Below are 17,527 nucleotides of genomic sequence, written 5' to 3'. Positions count from 1 at the left end.
ATTTGTTTTTGGATAGGTCCATCCTTGTGACGGCACTTTTTTCCTTGTTTTACCCAGATACGTTATCAGTGAATTTTTTATTTTATTTCTGTTACATAACAGGAAGAGAACTCTCTACCTTTTTTTGAGCTATCAGTTTTTTGACTGGTTTGTTGCGGCCTGCCACGAATACTGTCCTTGCCAGCCAACCTTTTCATTTCAGAGTAACAGTTGCACCCTACTTCATCAATTATTTGCTGCGTGTTTTCCAATACTGTCACAGTTACCTTCCCCTTGGCAGTCCCCTCCTGGAGCTCCGAATGGGCACAAGTCTGGAATCTTTTGCCCGTGAAGAGATCGTAGTGACACTTTTTTCAATTACAGGCCACATTTCCTGTGGATGCACGTTGTCTGTCTTTAATGTAGTGGTTGCCATTGCCTTCTGTATCGCACGCCATTCATCATTGCTGATTCGTCCACATTTTAGGGGCAGTTTCCCACCCCAAGATCAAGATATTGCCCTGAACTTCTGTCCTCTTCTCCGCCCTGTTTGACGAGGCCGTTGGCAGAACAAGGATGAGTTATGATGCAGAAAGTCTTGCTGGTCATTTTTATTCGAACGTTACCCTTTCTTTACCAATTGTACTTATAGAATTTCAGTTTTTAAGAAAAGTATTCACAGATTAGAAAAGAAACAAAATATTTTCTTATATGAACCTTGTTAACGCTTCCTGTGGTTCTTGTGACTTTCTGTATTTTGCATTACAGCTTTTTTCTTTAAGTTTGCCATCTGTAACGATAGAGAACTTATAAAAATTATAAAAAAAAGTGTGTGAAATCTTATGGGACTGAACTGCTAAGGTCTTCAGTCCCTAAACTTAAACACTACTTAACCTAAATTATCCTATGGACAAACACACACATCCATGCCCGAGGGAGGACTCGAACCTCTGCCGAGTATAAAAATTATATCAATTGAAAATTTACGATTAGCGATGTCAGATTGTTGTCATTAACATTATTTTATTCTATAGAAAGAATTCTCTCTCACAAAAGATCGAGAACAGTTAAATGTGTTCTGGGTGGGGGTTTCATCAATGGCTGCGTCAATTTATCTTGGCTCTCAAGCGGCGTGCTGCGGTATGATGGTTTGGGGATTTCGACGTCTGTGTGCACTGCCGGCATCTATCCGCAAACAACCAAGGAGTGAATTACTTCATCTTTTCGAGGTGATGGTAACTCTTGACTACTAGGCGTATAAAGAGTACATACTAATGGTAATAAATTAATCCCTCCTTGCGGTGTAGGGCAATGATGTGAGTTGGTCTGCTAGGGGACGCTCAGTAAGTAAAGTAATACATTCTTTCTTAAAGAAGGTTGGTTTTATTGAGAAATCCAATATACCATATTATTCCCCACTCTTTTGGCTACAAAACTCTATTTTTTAACATACTTTGTTGACTTGCGACGATTTTACGTGACCATACTGGAAGGGCCTGTATGCCAGCATGGTAGCCTTCTACTGGTCGACGGCGAAGCTAACGTACTGTTGCATCAACAATTGTCACGATCAGCGTCGTAATGCGCTAGCAATTCTGCACAGACGGCTACTCTGATCTTCGGTTAAGCAGCGAGGAACCCAACGGCCACACGCCCTTGAGTACCCCAACTGGTCAACGAGTGTGTTAGCACTATCAACAGACACGTCCAGTTGTACAAAGAGGTGTTTGATTGTGATCCGTCGAGCACCTCGAATGAGTCTGTCCGCACATTCCAACATTGCAGGAGTCACAGCTGGGTGCGCGAACTGATTGTGATGGTGACAGACGCCTCGCCCAAAGACTCGCCGTGCTTTTGTTCGTTGCCAGGTCTCCACGGACATCCTGCAAGCGCTTATGAATACCTGCGATGCTCGGTTGTCCGCCAAAAGGAACCCGATGACAGCTCGCTGCCTGTAACGCACTTCCGTTACAGGCGCCATTTCGAAGGCTATGTATAGCGCCACACCCTATCGGAACTTCATGAAGTAGGGGGCTGAAGTGGGAATATTCCAATAAGGTCAGCAATAAATTCCGCATTTTTTCACCCGAAAATCTCCAAGGAAAAAAAGTGTTGCATTACTTATTGAACGCCCCTCGTAGTTACACTGATAAGCTAAAACATTATGATCAGTGCCCATAGTGTGACGTTGGATGCCGGCTGGTGGTGTTACGGGTGAGTGACACGGTAACGGATGTATGTAAGCGGAGCGGACACGGACGGGGATATGTCTACCGAAAGAGTGCAAGACTGGTGCAAGCACAAGTGTTTCAAAGCACACTGTTCAAAAATGGTTCAAATGCCTCTGAGCACTATGGGACTTAACATCTATGGTCATCAGTCCCCTAGAACTTAGAACTACTTAAACCTAACTAACCTAAGGACATCACACAACACCCAGCCATAAAGCACACTGTTAATCTTACGTTGTTGAACATGGAGCTCCGCAACAGACCATGACCTACGTGTTCACATGCTGACCCAACGACATTGTCAGTTACGATTTCAGTGGGGATTCGACAGTCGATCAATGGAAACTGGTCGGCTCTTCGGTTGTATCACATTTTTGCTACACTAGGTCGATGGTCGTCTCCACAAACGCCGTCACCTAGGTGAACGGCGGCTCGGAATGTGTAGCGTGAGAGGGACGCAGGCTGGTGGAACCAGTATTATCCTATGGGAGACATTCTGCTGCGCTTGCATGGGACCTGTGCTAGTAATGACAACTGTGAACCACCTGCATCCCTTCATGCTTTATGCCTTCCCCGATGGCGATGTCATCTTTCAGCAGCACAATTGTCCGTGTCTTTGAGCCAAAACCGTTTTACAGTGGTTTGAGGAACATTATAGCGAGCTCACGTTGATGTCTCAGCGACCAAATTCACCTATGTAAATCCTATGAAACTCATTTGGGTCCCTATCGCAAATCAGCGGCCCATTATTTACGCGGATGTCTGTAGACATCTTATGCCCCATACATCCACAAACCTACCAGAAAACTGTCGGATACGCAGAAACAGTGATGTCTTTCGTTCCAAAGACGGATGGACAAGCTATTAAGCAGATAGTCATAATGTTTTGCCTCATCAGTGCATATTTGATTCATGGAAATAGTGGCTTTCCGCAGCGACTGCCAGAATCTCCATAATCACAAAAAAAGAAGAAATGCAGATTATAAACGGGTATTCATTGGACAAATATATTATAGTAGAACTGACATGTGATAAAATTTTCACGCAATTTGGGTGCATAGATCATGAGAAATCCGTACCCAGAACAACCACCTCTGGCCAATAGCGGCCTTGATACGCCTGGGCATTGAGTCAAACAGAGCTTGGATGGCGTGTACAGGTACAGCTGCCGGTGCAGCTTCAACACGATACCACAGTCATTGGATCTCGACCAAGGCGAGCAGCAATGTCGCGATACGATAAACCGCGATCGTGATAGGCTACAATCCGACTGGCGTATTGTGACGAGCCAGTTGCTCGTCCACCATTGCCCAGACGTTTTCAATTGGTGAGAGATCTGGAGAATGTGCTGGCCCAGGGCAGCAGTCGAACATTTTCTCTATCCAGAAAGGCCCGTACAGGACCTGCAACATGCGGCCGTGCATTATCCTGCTGAAATGTAGGGTTTCGCAGGGATCGAATGAAGGGTAGAGCCACGGGTCTTAGCACACATGAAATGTAACGTCCACTGTTCAAAGTGCCGTCAATGCGAACAAGAGGTGACCGAGACGTGTAACCAATGGCACCCCATACCATCACGCCGGGTGATACACCAGTATGGCGATGGCGAATACACGCTTCCAATGTGCGTTCGCCGCGATGTCGCCAAACACGGATGCGACCATCATGATGCCGTAAACAGAACCTGAATTCATCCGAAAAAATGACGTTTGGCATTCGTGCACCCAGGTTCGTCGTTGAGTACACCATCGCAGGCGCTCCTGTCTGTGATGCAGCGTCAAGGGTAACCGCGACCATGGTCTCCGAGCTGATAGTCCATGCTGCTGCAAACGTCCCCATCTGTTGACTCAGGGATCGAGACGTGGCTGCCGATCCGTTACATCCATGCGGATAAGATGCATGATCTCGACTGCTAGTGATACGAGGCCGTTGGGATCCAGCACGGCGTTCCGTGTTATCCTCCTGAACCCACCGATTCCATATTCTGCTATCAGTCATTGGATCTCGACCAACGCGAGCAGCAATGTCGCGATACGATAAACCGCAACCGCAATCGCGATAGGCTACAATCCGACCTTTATCAAAGTCGGGAACGTGATGGTACGCATTTCTCTTCCTTACACGAGGCATCACAACAACGTTTCACCAGGAAACGCCGGTCCACTGCTGTTTGTGTATGAGAAATCGGTTGGAAACATTCCTCATGTCAGCACGTTGTAGGTGTCGCCACCGGCCCCAAACTTGTGTGAATGCTCTGAAAAACTAATCATTTGCATATCACAGCATCTTCTTCCTGTTGGTTAAATTTCGCGTCTGTAGCACGTCATCTTCGTTGTGTAGCAATTTTAATGGCCAGTAGTGTACATATTACATTCGCACATCATGAGATGACTGATTAAGAAACTATTTCTAACGGAAAAATGTAGAAAGGAGGAAGATCGTTAGTTATTGTGTGCGAGGAGAAGGGCTGGTGGTGTGTTTCCAGTACGTACTGGACTGGTGTGCCGGGCGCCGTCCGCGTCGCAGTTGCGCGGCCGCCGGCTGGTGGATGCGTGCTGCCACGAGCAGCAGCTGCCGTCGCGGTCGCGGCTGCCCGTCGCGGCCACCGCTAGCGCTGCCGTCGGCCGCTGCACCAGACGCATGCTGCGCCAGCTCTCCTGCCACGCCGGACTCGCTGTCACCAGTGAACAACTGGCCAGTAAGCAACTCTCGCGACAGCCCAGCCCGGGGTCCCATGTACAGCCAGGCTATCTGCGCTGCAGCCACAAAAAATCTCTGTTTCAATGTTGTGTTGCGGAGCCTCTCATAATCGCAAGAGACAAACGTGGTGGCTTACTCGTCTCACAAGGGGAGGCCACGACGTTTGGAACGCGGATTTACTGCAAACTTCGTACACACATAGTACTCCATGAGGACAACTAAATGTGTAAGCAGTAGCGCGTACTTCTCAAGGGTTATTGAGAAAATCACAAGATAATATCGGTCGTCGAATATATATGTGTCGCTAGCTACCCTTTATAATAAGAAAACTGAGCGAACGGATGAACGAACAAACTGAACGGGTGTCATCGGACGCCCGCCCTGAACAAAAAAATGGTTCAAATGGCTCTGAGCACTATGGGACTTAACATCTGATGTCATCAGTACCCTAGAACTTAGATCTACTTAAACCTAACTAACCTGCGGACATCACACACATCCATGCCAGAGGCAGGATTCGAACCTGTGACCGTAGCAGTCGCGCGGTTCCGGACTGAAGCGCCTAGAACCCTCGGCCACCGCGGCCGGCCCGCCCTGAACAAATTCCACGAACAATATAGAACAAACTGATTTTTTTTTTTGGAAAAAAGAAGTGTTTGGCGTTCAAGCCGCTGAATTGCTGGATCGAGTTCCGTTCGTCAGTTTTTTTATTTTCAACACAGTCATTTTCTTTATTATTTATATTAAAATTGATATAATGGGAAAATACGTGTAATCGGATGAACTTGTATTAAATTTACAATGTTATTTGGCAGTCTACTAATTTTTATTATCACAAATAATGAAATATTCATAACTATCGACTAGTAAAAGGGCCAAACGCATAAAGTGATACTGAAAATGTATGCTTGTCCCTGATTTGAGAAATCCCTGATTTGAGAAATCCCTTATACCTGGAAGGAGCCCGAAACGACTTGTTACCTCCAAGTTTTTGACCGGGACAGACGGCTTTCGAAAGATGTACAATTAATCGTCGCTTTTGACATTACGAGTACAAGTTGCAGGGTGGTATTTTTCGTAAAAACATGGAAAACATAATGTTAAACGGCACCAGCTGCATTGAATAAATGCTATGTTTCCGCATACGCAAGGTCTTTTGACGTTAACCTCGTTAAAATTTTCAAAAACCTCTCTTTCAGACGATAGTTCGGAAGCAAACCATGCATAGCCGCAGTATTTCCTTAAAAATCAGCGCTGATAATTGGTTATACAGTACCGAGTGTATTTTAATAGCGTCTTCCGAGAAGCAATTTCTCGTTCTCTTTCGATTAAATACGGGCACTTTTGGGGTTGGGTTGTTTTGGGGGAAGAGACCAAACTAGGAGGTCATCAGTCTCATCAGATGAGGAATGATGGGTAAGGAAGTCGGCCGTGCCCTTTTTTAAAGGAACCATCCCGGCATTTGCCTGGAGCGATTTAGGGAAATCACGGAAAACCTAAATCAGGATGGCCGGACGCGGGATTGAACCGTCGTCCTCCCGAATGCGAGTCCAGTGTGCTAACCACTGCACCACCTCGCTCGGTACGGGCAGTTTTGAAGACACGGACAAGCACACGTCTTCAGTATCACTTTATGCGTTTGGTCTTATACTAGTCGATAGTTGTGGATATTATGTTATTTGTGATAATAAAAACTAGGAGACTGCCAAATAACATTGTAGAGTTAATAAAAGTTCATCCGATTACACGTATTTTCCCCATTATATCAATTGTAATATAAATAATAAAGAAAATGACTGTGTTGAAAATAAACTTTGTTCAGAGCGAACGTCCGATCACACCCGTTCTGTTTGTTCGTTCATCCATTCGCACAGTTTTTTTTTTTATTAGAACGTGTAGTTAACTCTCTGACGGAACACGCTTTTTTTTTTTAGTTTATCTCATTTTGTTCCAAATTGTTCGCTGAATTTGCTCGGGGCGGATGTCCGATGACACCCGTTCGGGTTCCTTGTTTATCCGTTCATTCAGTTTTTTTTATTACAGAGGGTAGCTAACCCTCTGACCGAATACGCTGAGCTACCGTGCCGGCACCATTCCGCTGCCGCCGCTCATGGTTAAAATGGCCACTCGTATATATCTGACGACCGAAATTATCTTGCGATTTTCTCAGTAACGCTTGAGAAGTACGCGCTACTGCTTACACATTTTGTTGTCCTCATGGAGAACTAAGAGTGTACAAAGTTTACAGTAAATCCGCGTTCCAAACATCGTTGCCTCCCCTTGTCAGTTTTCCGGTGGACAGCTGAAATGAATTAAATCACCTTCAGCTCTCATATTGTACGCTCCCTCGGGCCTAGTGAAATGCATGGCGCATCAGTTAGCAAAATCGCTCAAGACATTTAAAAATATAGTTAACGGATTTCTGACAGTTTGAAGTGTGTTCGATATCCCTTAATCCGTACCCCATTCCATCCAAACTAGGAACCATAAAATTCTTTACTTACTGCCGCCAGACGCGGATACTTGTCTCCTTGAAGCCAGTGACAACAGTTTTCAAAATCGGTACTAATTAACGAGTTACTGCGCGGCATGCACAAGGTACCATAAAATACAAGTCATCTAACAGTTTAGTGACTCAAGTCGTCGTAGTTGAAATTCAAAATTAAAAAAAAAGTTTCTTTAAGGAAATGTTTATCAAAAGAATTGTACCACTAAAAATTGGGAACTACTCCAAAAATTTGTCAGCATCGCCTGTTGCAGCATTGTGACGGCTGTATTCGTCACGATAGCGCCTTACACAGAACTTCTGTGGCGGCTTTACCTACTATTGTAGGAGAATAACAAAAAAAAGAGCACAGCAAAGTGAACCAATCATTATAATAAAACTTTTTTTAATATACTTCCTTGTAGTGTATTTCTATGGGCCACCTTAAAATAAACCACTACTGTCTGGGGCGCCTCTAGAGACCTCTTCGCTCTTCATCGGGGCTCGATTCAAAGCGCACTCTTACAGCACAGCCGTATGTAGATGATATCCTACGCCCCGCGGGGATAACTCTATAGACGGCTATTGTTTTCACCCACAGCTGTTTGCGCTTCGTCATCGTGGGCTTACGTTTCGGCAAGATAATGCCCGCCCGCACACTGTGGGAGTTTCTACTGCTTGTCTTCGTGCTTACTAAACTTTACCAACAAGGTCGCCGGATCTTTGCCCAGTTGAAAACGTTTGGACCATTAAGGGCAGGGCCCTCCAAACATATCACGATCTAACGGACCAGTTGGACAGAATTTGGCACAAGTGAATATTCCGCAACTCAGTGCCAAGCCGAATAAATGGTTGCATAAGGGCCAGAGCTTTACCAACGCGTTGTTGATTTGCTCAATTTGTAAAGCTCTTTTTTTTTAATAAGCCATCCAGTTTTTTTCTGAAATTATTAACATTTGTTTGTCTGTAGATATGCATCACATCCACCGACTTCCTTCCCATTCGGGTAATTCCTTCGTGGTGTGTGTGTTTTTTTCCGTAGAGTCAATGTACCTGCTGCACGACAGGTAGTTTACCGAGCGAGGTGGCGCAGTGGTTAGCACACTGGTCTTGCATTCGGGAGGATGACTGTTCAAACCCGCGTCTGGACATTCTGATTTACGATTTCCCTCAGTCGCTTTAGGCAAATGTCGGGATGGTTCCTATGGAAGGGCACAGACGACTTCTTTCCCCATCCTTCCCTAATCCGATGGGACCGATGACCTCGCTGTTTTAATTAAAGAGATATGGCGTCATAAACACTGAGATGCGTGAAAAATGGCGCATCATGCATGAAGCTTTAATACATTTATTCTTCACTACGAAGACTCCATACAGTCGAATCAACTTGAGGAAATTTCTGACGCATGGCAGCGCTTTTGACAGCTTTCAACTGCGAAGTGCAAACAGTTGTAGGCGAAAACAGTACTGTCTATATAGCTATGAAGAGGCGTTGTCATAGAGATGTTTTCAAAAATGCGAAGCAGTTACGCCCAGCGTACAGAAACTGTCCGGAATCATCTCACACTGAGTCTACTGTAGGATCACATACAAGGTTTCGATTCTAGTAGAAAGTTGGCAAAATGAATACCCGGGCAATTCTGAGCGGGTTTTTACAATAAATCGCATCATGATGCACAGCTCTTTTGTAGCGTCTGCCGCTGGAATAGGCTGAGCATATCCATGACGTTTTCGTGGTTTCTAAATGACACTGTAACGAAACGCGCTGCTCTTCTTTGAATCGTGTATATTTCCTCTATCAGTCGTATCTGGCACTGATCCCGTACTATCGAGCAATATTAATGTATTGGTCGAACGATTGTTCGTAAGCTATGTCCTTTGTTGATGCACAGCACCTCCTGGCGATTCTGCCAATGTGTATGTCTGTGATCTGCCTTACTCGCGATTAATTTTAAGTGCTCGTTCCACTTAAAATCGCTCCGTAAGCATGCTCCAATATATTTTATGGAAGGAAATGCTTCCAGTGATTGTTCTGCGATTTTGTAATCCTACAGTAAAAAAGTGTGTTTCTGATCATGTATTCAGAATACATTTATTTATAATGATGATCTATTGCCACTCCATACCAAGCGTAGATTCTCTGCAGGTCTTTTTACGTTTCGCAACAATTTTCTTGCGGCGCGACTTCTCTGTAAACACCACCATCATCCGTGAAAAGCCTCATGGTATGTTCGACGTTATCTACTCTGTCATCTGTATGTAACGTGAAAAGTAATTGTTCTTTAACCCTTTCGTGGGCAAAATTATTGAGCCGTTTTTTTTAATAAATGGAGAGCAGATATTAACAGTTAGGTATATTTATCATACAGAATATCAACTGTGAAAGTGAGGTCACACAACAAGGTGGGAAGTATTCTTCCCACTGCCCTTCCTTGGAGTTAAATGACAAAAAGTTTTTCAATATATGTCATTTATTTGATAAATTTACTTCTCTCATTACAATGATTGTTCACAATTACTTGCCATGAAAATTTCTGAAACATGGGTCTGTGCAAAGTGGTATTTGACAATATGTACAAACACAGCGAGTGCTCTTTTCCGCAGCTTTGGTACTACAATGACGGCACGTCCAGTAGGTTTCTCCTAAAATGGGTTGATGCTCCCCTACAGCCACATGACGAAAATATTCAAGTACTTTACCCCTTTTTGCCAGAAAGACAGGTTTTTGTCCACGCCTTTTTTGGGATGAGAAGCCAGCGATCAATTGTCTGGCTAGATGGATCCTGTACGTGAGCTGATCACGCTGTCCAATTTTTTCACTGCAGCAACGTCCACGAGGAAATAAAATATTCTGTGCCACCATTTTACAGAACGTCTGCCAATATCATACCTTTCTCGTAATTGATGCAACTTATCGACACCAGCCATTATTTTGTTGTATTCTGCCACAACTTCAGGACAAGAAATCTGTGTACTAGTACCATCGTTGTTTTTCATTTTCACTGTGGCTGTTTCTCATGGGTCATGAATTGATGACAGGGAAGAGACTGGACGGTTATCCATCCATTTTACTGTAGAAATGACTCCTTTTGTTTCAAACTGGAATTCTCCTCGTTCCAATTTTACGTTTTCCTTCATAAATTTGGGTAAATCAAAAGTATTTACCTCACTCCATAGCTTTGAGGAAAAAATCACAAAATGTCTCGCAAACAGCAGTTTTTTTAATAAAAATAAAGAGCAACACTCAGCTATACAATGCCTCTGCGCGAAGGTACAGCAAAAACGGCGGGAACTTCCGATTGGAAGTAGTACCCTATACTGTTCACTAGGTAGTCGACGCCCACCGTACAGAGGTAGGAAGTGTGAACCCACGGGACTAGGAGCGAGTATATTGTAGTGGGAAGCATGTTTCCCACGGCTCACGAAAGGGTTAACACTCCACTGGGGCAGGTACGAAGTTACCTTTACGTTTGAACACTTCTCTCCGTTTAGAACGACTATCTGTGTTCAGTTTGGTAGAAACTCTACGATCCAATCACACAGTTGGTCGGACATTCCATACGCTCCTGTTTTGTTTAAGCGGATGTCTATCGAATGCCTTCCAGAAGTCAAAGAACACTGCATCTGTGAGGGTTGAATGAAAAGTAATGTCTCCACCTTCGTTAATTGGGTTTGGATGGGAATTTAATAACTCAAACTCAGCAATAATTCTTGGAATGTGATCTTTAATTACCAATATTCACTTTTCCACATATCACAGCCAATTTGGATACATTTCTGCCAGCGATGAACAAGTTTTTTGAAGCCGTCACGGAAGAAGTCGACGCTCTCTGTTTCCGCAACTACAGTCTCACAGTTCTCTCAACGTCTTTATGTCCCCGCAGATCGTCTTTCATTATAGGGAACAGATGGAAGTCAGACGCTGCCAAACCTGGAATGTATGGAGGGTGCCGTACGGTGGTGCCACGTGAAGTGTGTGGTTTAGCATTGTCATGCTGCAGGAAAACATTTCCCTTTTTCTCTCGGACCCTTGTTAGTCGTCGTTTCGGAGTTCGCAGCGTTGTCATGTAACGCTCTGAACTTTTTGTTGTTCCACGATCAAGGAAATCAACATGGATAACACCATCTGCGTCCCAGAACACTGTGGCCATGATTTTTCCAGCTGAGGGCTGCGTTTTGATTTTCTTTTTCTGGGACGAGTCTTTGTGTCGTATTCCATAGACTGACGTTTCGTCTCGTGTCACAGTTGAATGGTGAAAGGCGTCATCTTCATTCTCGTAACGCGAGAAGAGTCCCTGTCAAATTTCAAGTCTGTGCGCTTTCATTTCAGGAGTCCGAATCAGGGGTACAGATCTTCCGAAAGCTAAGGAAAGCAATAATGTGACCCACACGCGTGAAATGCCGATTGTGCTTGCAATTTCTCTCATGAGTGATACGACGATAGTCCTGAATCAGTCTGTCAACATTTTGCTTTTGAAACTAGGTGGTTGCTGCCACAGGACGTCCAACTCTGTTTGTCACGCAGGTCAGATGTTCCCGCCTCAATATCTTCAAACATACTCGCCCAACGATGCATAGTACTCACAGCAACACAATCGCCATAAACTGCTTTCATTCTCTGATGAATCCCCTTTGAGGTGACACCTTCTGCTGTCAAGAATTCAATGACTGCATGTTGCTTAAATTGCATCTACCGATCGTCTGCGCAGGGTTCTATAATTTTACACTGTGACAACACAACCGTTCAGTGCTAAAGCTCCCCGCTAACTGGAGCTGGAGAGAAGAGGCTACAGAACAAGCCAGTACCTGCCGCATACCAATGCTGCCAACTGTTGAAGAGTTACGAAGGTGGAGGCATTACTTTTCAGTCAACCCTCGTACCTTGGTGTTTGTATGTACTGCCTTCCGGGCCTCGTGGTCAAAGAGTGCGAGCAGGATTTCATACGATCGTTGTTTTCGGAACACATGTTAGTTCCTTCTGTCTCCAGAAATGTCCTAATACTCCATCATAAAAAATATTCCAAAATTCAACAGACTGTCAGATGTAGACAGTTTTATACGCCTGTTCGACAGCCCTTCGTGAAAATGGGAATGACCTGCACTCCTTGCCAATCGTTAGGAAGGCTTCGCTCCTCTAGAGACCTACGGTACGCTGCTGCTAGAAGAGGGCCAAGTTTTTTTCGCATGCTCTGTGTAGAATCGAATTGGTATCCCGTCAAGTCCAGTTGCCATCCTCCGTTGAGCTATTTAAGTTGCTTATCCATCATGGGCCACTTATTTTGATACGTGATTTTGTCATTCAGCAACGATTTAAAGAAGGAACTACAGTGCATTTTTACTTTGTGAAACAGTTTTGGGGAAAGACGTTTAGCATTTCGGTCTTTTCTGTTTCGCCTTCAGTTTCAGTGCCAGTATGAACACAAGATTGTATGGACAGATTGCATCGATCTGTTTACTGATTTAACGTAAGGCCAAAGTTTCTTAGGATTAGATCACTGGGTACGGAGGGAGTGTGAACAGAAAAAATAAATACTGTTTGTTACAGAAACTGAAGGCTTTTGTAAAAATGGTTCAAATGGCTCTGAGCACTATGGGTCTTAACTTCTGAGGTCATCAGTCCCCTAGAACTTAGAACCACTTAAACCTAACCAACCTAAGGACATCACACACATTCATTCCCGAGGCAGGATTCGAACGTGCGACCGTAGCGGTCGCGCGGTTCCAGACTGTAGCGCCTAGAACCGCTCGGCCACTCAGGCCGGCGGCTTTGGTAAGTTTACATAATTGGCTGGCTAGAACGAGTGTCAGATTTGCTCGTCAGCGGTAGTGTTTTGAGGGTTAATTTATCTGTGGATACGCTGGTGGCATTTTCTAATGAAACGCACGATGATAATGAAGAAAACTGATGCAACACCGTCTGATGCAACACCGTGAATGAACACTTGTTTGCGAAAATATGCAGAGGTATTGAAATGTAAAATTATAACGTATCGGTAGGGGAGAACATTGAACGGTGTGTTAATTAGCAGTTCTGCATAATCAAACATTACGGCTTTGGAACATAGAGTAAAATATGTTTTCGGAGATTGCATCAACACGTTCGTTCCACAATTTCATGACCCATTTTGTATCTCTGTCTTATTGAGCAGTGCTGTTTAGCGTTGTGTTACTTCATTTTCTTATAGACATTTTTTTTTTAAAAAAAAAGAACAATGATGCAGGTTTGCGAGCAAGGAATGTACCAAACTTTTTGTCGCACATCGATTCCTTCCCTACAGTTTTTTTTTTCTTTCCGTTTTCCCCATCCCTAACATCGTTTCTCACTTTCGGTTGTGCACGAAAATCCGGCGGATGAGCTACCCCAACCACACAAATATTTCTTAATTAAGATTCGTATGAAGCATATAAGCGACATCCTACCAAAGCAGCTTCAGCTTTGTACTCCTTTTGCAAACGTCATTCATTTTTTATTCATGTTTTTGCAGGTAATGTATTGATAATACTTCCTACTGTCCGATGCAAAAGGCACATCGCGGATGATGGTCTAAATGACATAGATACTGAATGAAATAATTTCGCCAAGGCTGCCAGAGAACGTGCCTCAGGCGGATCAGCGCCCCTTGTTGCGCAAGAGTCACGTGGACCACAACGTGACATCTCGACCAGCGAAGCGGGAATGCAGACTAGGAAAACAAGCCGCGCCGATAGCTGAAGCGTAACCGAAAATGCTTTGAAAACATTGCGGAGGAGTAAAATCAATTATTTGAACGTGAGATTAAGCCCAAAACATTCCGTGGTCGAAGGGATATTGTTCTGCTATCACTGTTATATCCAGATAGTTTTCGGTAAAGAATGCAAGTTGTTATGGAATAGGTATGAAAATTTCAGTTTTCGGTTATTGAAATAAAAACGTATTTTTCAGGCAAGATAACAAATTTTCACAAGATCATGACCATAATTTTTTCAGTTTGCACCATTTTGCACTTGGGACTGGCAGCAACTTTTAGGTGCTTTTGGTGTGACCATGAACTACCACGACTTGTTTGCTCCTCAGGTGTTCAGTGTTGAGCACTGATGGAGATGTAACTTACTAGCGGGTAGATAATTCCTAAAAAATTGACGATATCCCAGAGGCCGAAAACGGTCCTGACTAAAAATATTTTAATGAGACTGGAGCTGTTATTTATTCAAATTACGAATGTGGTTTGCTGATAAGTCTGGTAAGAAAGAAAAAAAAAGTTTTGTTTCGTTTTGAGGGATATAAACTTGGCCCAGCGATTATCCAGCTTTTTTCATCCCGTCGAAAAAATGGGATCTGTCAAACTCTGCAAAATACTCGTTGACTGCAACTATCACGTCCTCATTTGATGAAAATTTCTTCTCTGCAACAGAAAGTTTCAAGTTACGGGTTTCACTTGGGATTAAGTCTGTTGTACAGAGTAGGGTGGATGAGGAAGCATTCTAAAGCCCAATTGACGCACTTCACCATTGTTATCGCTGATGTGTGTAACGTTATGCGTACGTAGATGAGCTAATCCGCCGCCCAGAATTGCTATGAGGTACGGTGCATTTGTTGTACGGCTGAACGCTAGCGGCTCTGCGGCTCAGGGCGGGCCAGATGCAAGGGGGTCAGCAGAGGACGGGATGTGGATAATCGCAGTACTGGGAATTTTGGCGACGGACGGTCACTTAGGAAGACAGACAATGTTACAGGAAATAGCAGTGTGTTAGGCAGTCGCAAAGAAGGCTAAAGTAAGAGCTCTGTTAACTTCGACAACAAATCATAGTTGCATATTAATGCAAATCTGAATACATCGGCGATCTCAGGTAAATGAGATGCGTCCAGTGACACAAAAGTATTTCAATACATTTGGAACTACAGTAATTAATATTTCACAGTGAATAAACATTTATACAATGAACCTCTGAGTTAACAACTTTTAATCGCTTCATGCGATTTCAGCAGAAGATTTCTCAGGCGATAGCTTTCACTATAGCAATCTTCTCTGAAAACCATGTATATGTATCTGTTTCATTTCTTGATTAATTAAGTCTTTTATACCTTTTTATTAGGCAAATGTTTGTCAGAACATTGAATTCTCCACATTTATGTAGCAAATATACACAGCATCAATACCTCATATTGCCATAATTGTGTAGTTGTTTAATAAACAGTTTACTATTTTGTCAATAACTTTATTTAAATGTTGATTGCTCAAGTGCTATTAAACAACTATACTAATTTAAGAATGGTCGCCACATGTGTTAGCGGACACCACAATTGAAAAGAAAAGCAAAAGACCCCTCTGTGTTGAAGGCATAAGTAATTGTTTAAATAATGTATAACGACAGTTCTGTTGCCATTTATCACAAAAGCACTGACTTATTTACGAGGGTTGTCCAGAAAGTAAGTTCCGTCGCGAAATAGACACCACGGTGAAAACCCGATGAAGCTTTGCACAGATTTGTTGGGTAGTGTCTCTAATATGACTGTCGATCGCATCAAGACACTCTTTTCAGTTGCGAGTGCACTGTGAGCGAGTAAAAGTGCCTAGAACAACGATGTCTCCCGCCAAGTAGCAGGGCCCGCTGAGCGGCTTCGCCTTAATGAATGCAGCCCACCTAACACAACTGCCACGCACTTTCTTCTTCATGGCAATTCTCAGTCGCACTCTACAGGGGCAGTGAAGACGCTCCTGCAGCCCTTTTCGATGGGAAGTGTTCGATCACACACGACATAGCCCTGATTGGCTCGTCCTGAGTTTCATCTCTGCTCACATGAAACGCTGGATACGAAGACAACACTTGGGCGCAGGCTACGCGCTATAGACCAGCGTAGCGAACTATTGGAAGCACAGGCGGCTGCCTTCTATGACGATGGTGTTGTAAATTTGGTATAACGCTCCGACAAATGTCTAAGTCGGAGCGGAGACTATGTAGAGAAGCATCTGGAAAGTGTAGCTAACTCTTGCAAATAAAATGTTACTGATTTTCACTGTGGTTTCCATTTAGCGACCGATCGGAACTTACTTTCGGGACAACACTCGTATTTCTGGACAAACCTTTGTAATTGTTGTAAACTATCTGTGACAGAATGTTCGTAACTTTATTAATTTATATATTATTGTAATATATTAGTTTAGAGCACGTAAGTGGTCAAAATGAATCGGATCGCATCAGTAGAGCTTAAGGACAGTGCGTTTGTGGTGGGGACGGCCTTCAGTCAATGAAACAGACAGTAGCGGAACACTATGGGAATCAAGTGGAGACTGGGACATTTCGAGTGACTAGCTTAAGGGAGCAATTCTGCGATTTCACACGATTTCTGGAAGAAGGCAGACCTGCCTACACGGTAATGTGCGTGATTTGATCGTGGAGGTATTTGATTCTGGGCAGTAAATGGCCACTACAATACAATACAAACAGAGCATGAGTTACTATTCTTCGAATTGCATGTATTTATTTGTGAATCATCATGTTGAACTCTGAACTATTTTGAGCTGGAGAATCTTTTATGTATCGTAATCACGAAATGGACATAGTTTTTGTGAGTCTTTGGTGAGTATTTGGTTTGGCAATTTTTGCTACCATTCTCGTAACGCTCTCAGTGTAACTTTATTGCATTTAATAAGGGTATTTTCTTTCTGTATTTTTCATGAATATCGTAGGACCACTTACCGTTTATTTGTTTATTTGCAATGTCCTTTCTTGAATAAACATTATTCTACATGGTTCTCTGCTGTTAGCATCAATTGCAGACATTAGAATAGAACCATTTTTATTAAATTAGTGATTTATCTTTTATATTTCCGTGTGTTTTAGTAATTCGCGATCCTAGCCAATCCATAGAGTATTTGACTGCCCGATCACAACTAGAGATTATTATTTGCAGCAAGTTAGCTGTGGGGTGTGAAAGCAGATGTTCGCAATTCAACCCTACGACTACATTGAGCTATTCTTTTTAAACACAGCAGCGCATATCCCAGGTACATACAGTACGAGTAACCGCATGTAAAGACGCAGCTGGTTTGCTTATATGGATTGCTGTTGAAGAACAACTACACCATCAGTAACCATTAGGTAACGCCGCAGGCGTGGGTTGGTGAATTATCCTCGCGGAAGAGCACTTTTT

The 17,527-nt window shown here is 43.5% G+C and overlaps 1 protein-coding gene across 1 annotated transcript in view; it reads left to right on the top strand.

Annotated features, from left to right (window-relative positions):
* LOC126199497 (ATP-dependent Clp protease ATP-binding subunit clpX-like, mitochondrial) overlaps nt 1-17,527 on the top strand; it is a 116,313-nt gene that overhangs the window by 48,561 nt on the left and 50,225 nt on the right. The window contains exon 2 of the mRNA XM_049936419.1: nt 4,696-4,908. Within this exon, the coding sequence (XP_049792376.1) occupies nt 4,696-4,908 (213 nt within the window). The remainder of the gene's footprint in view (nt 1-4,695; nt 4,909-17,527) is intronic.

Source organism: Schistocerca nitens, chromosome 8, assembly GCF_023898315.1.
Source record: "Schistocerca nitens isolate TAMUIC-IGC-003100 chromosome 8, iqSchNite1.1, whole genome shotgun sequence".
Lineage (NCBI taxonomy): Eukaryota > Metazoa > Arthropoda > Insecta > Orthoptera > Acrididae > Schistocerca > Schistocerca nitens.
Note: the sequence above shows the minus strand (reverse complement) of the source record. Positions and strands in the feature narration are given on the sequence as shown.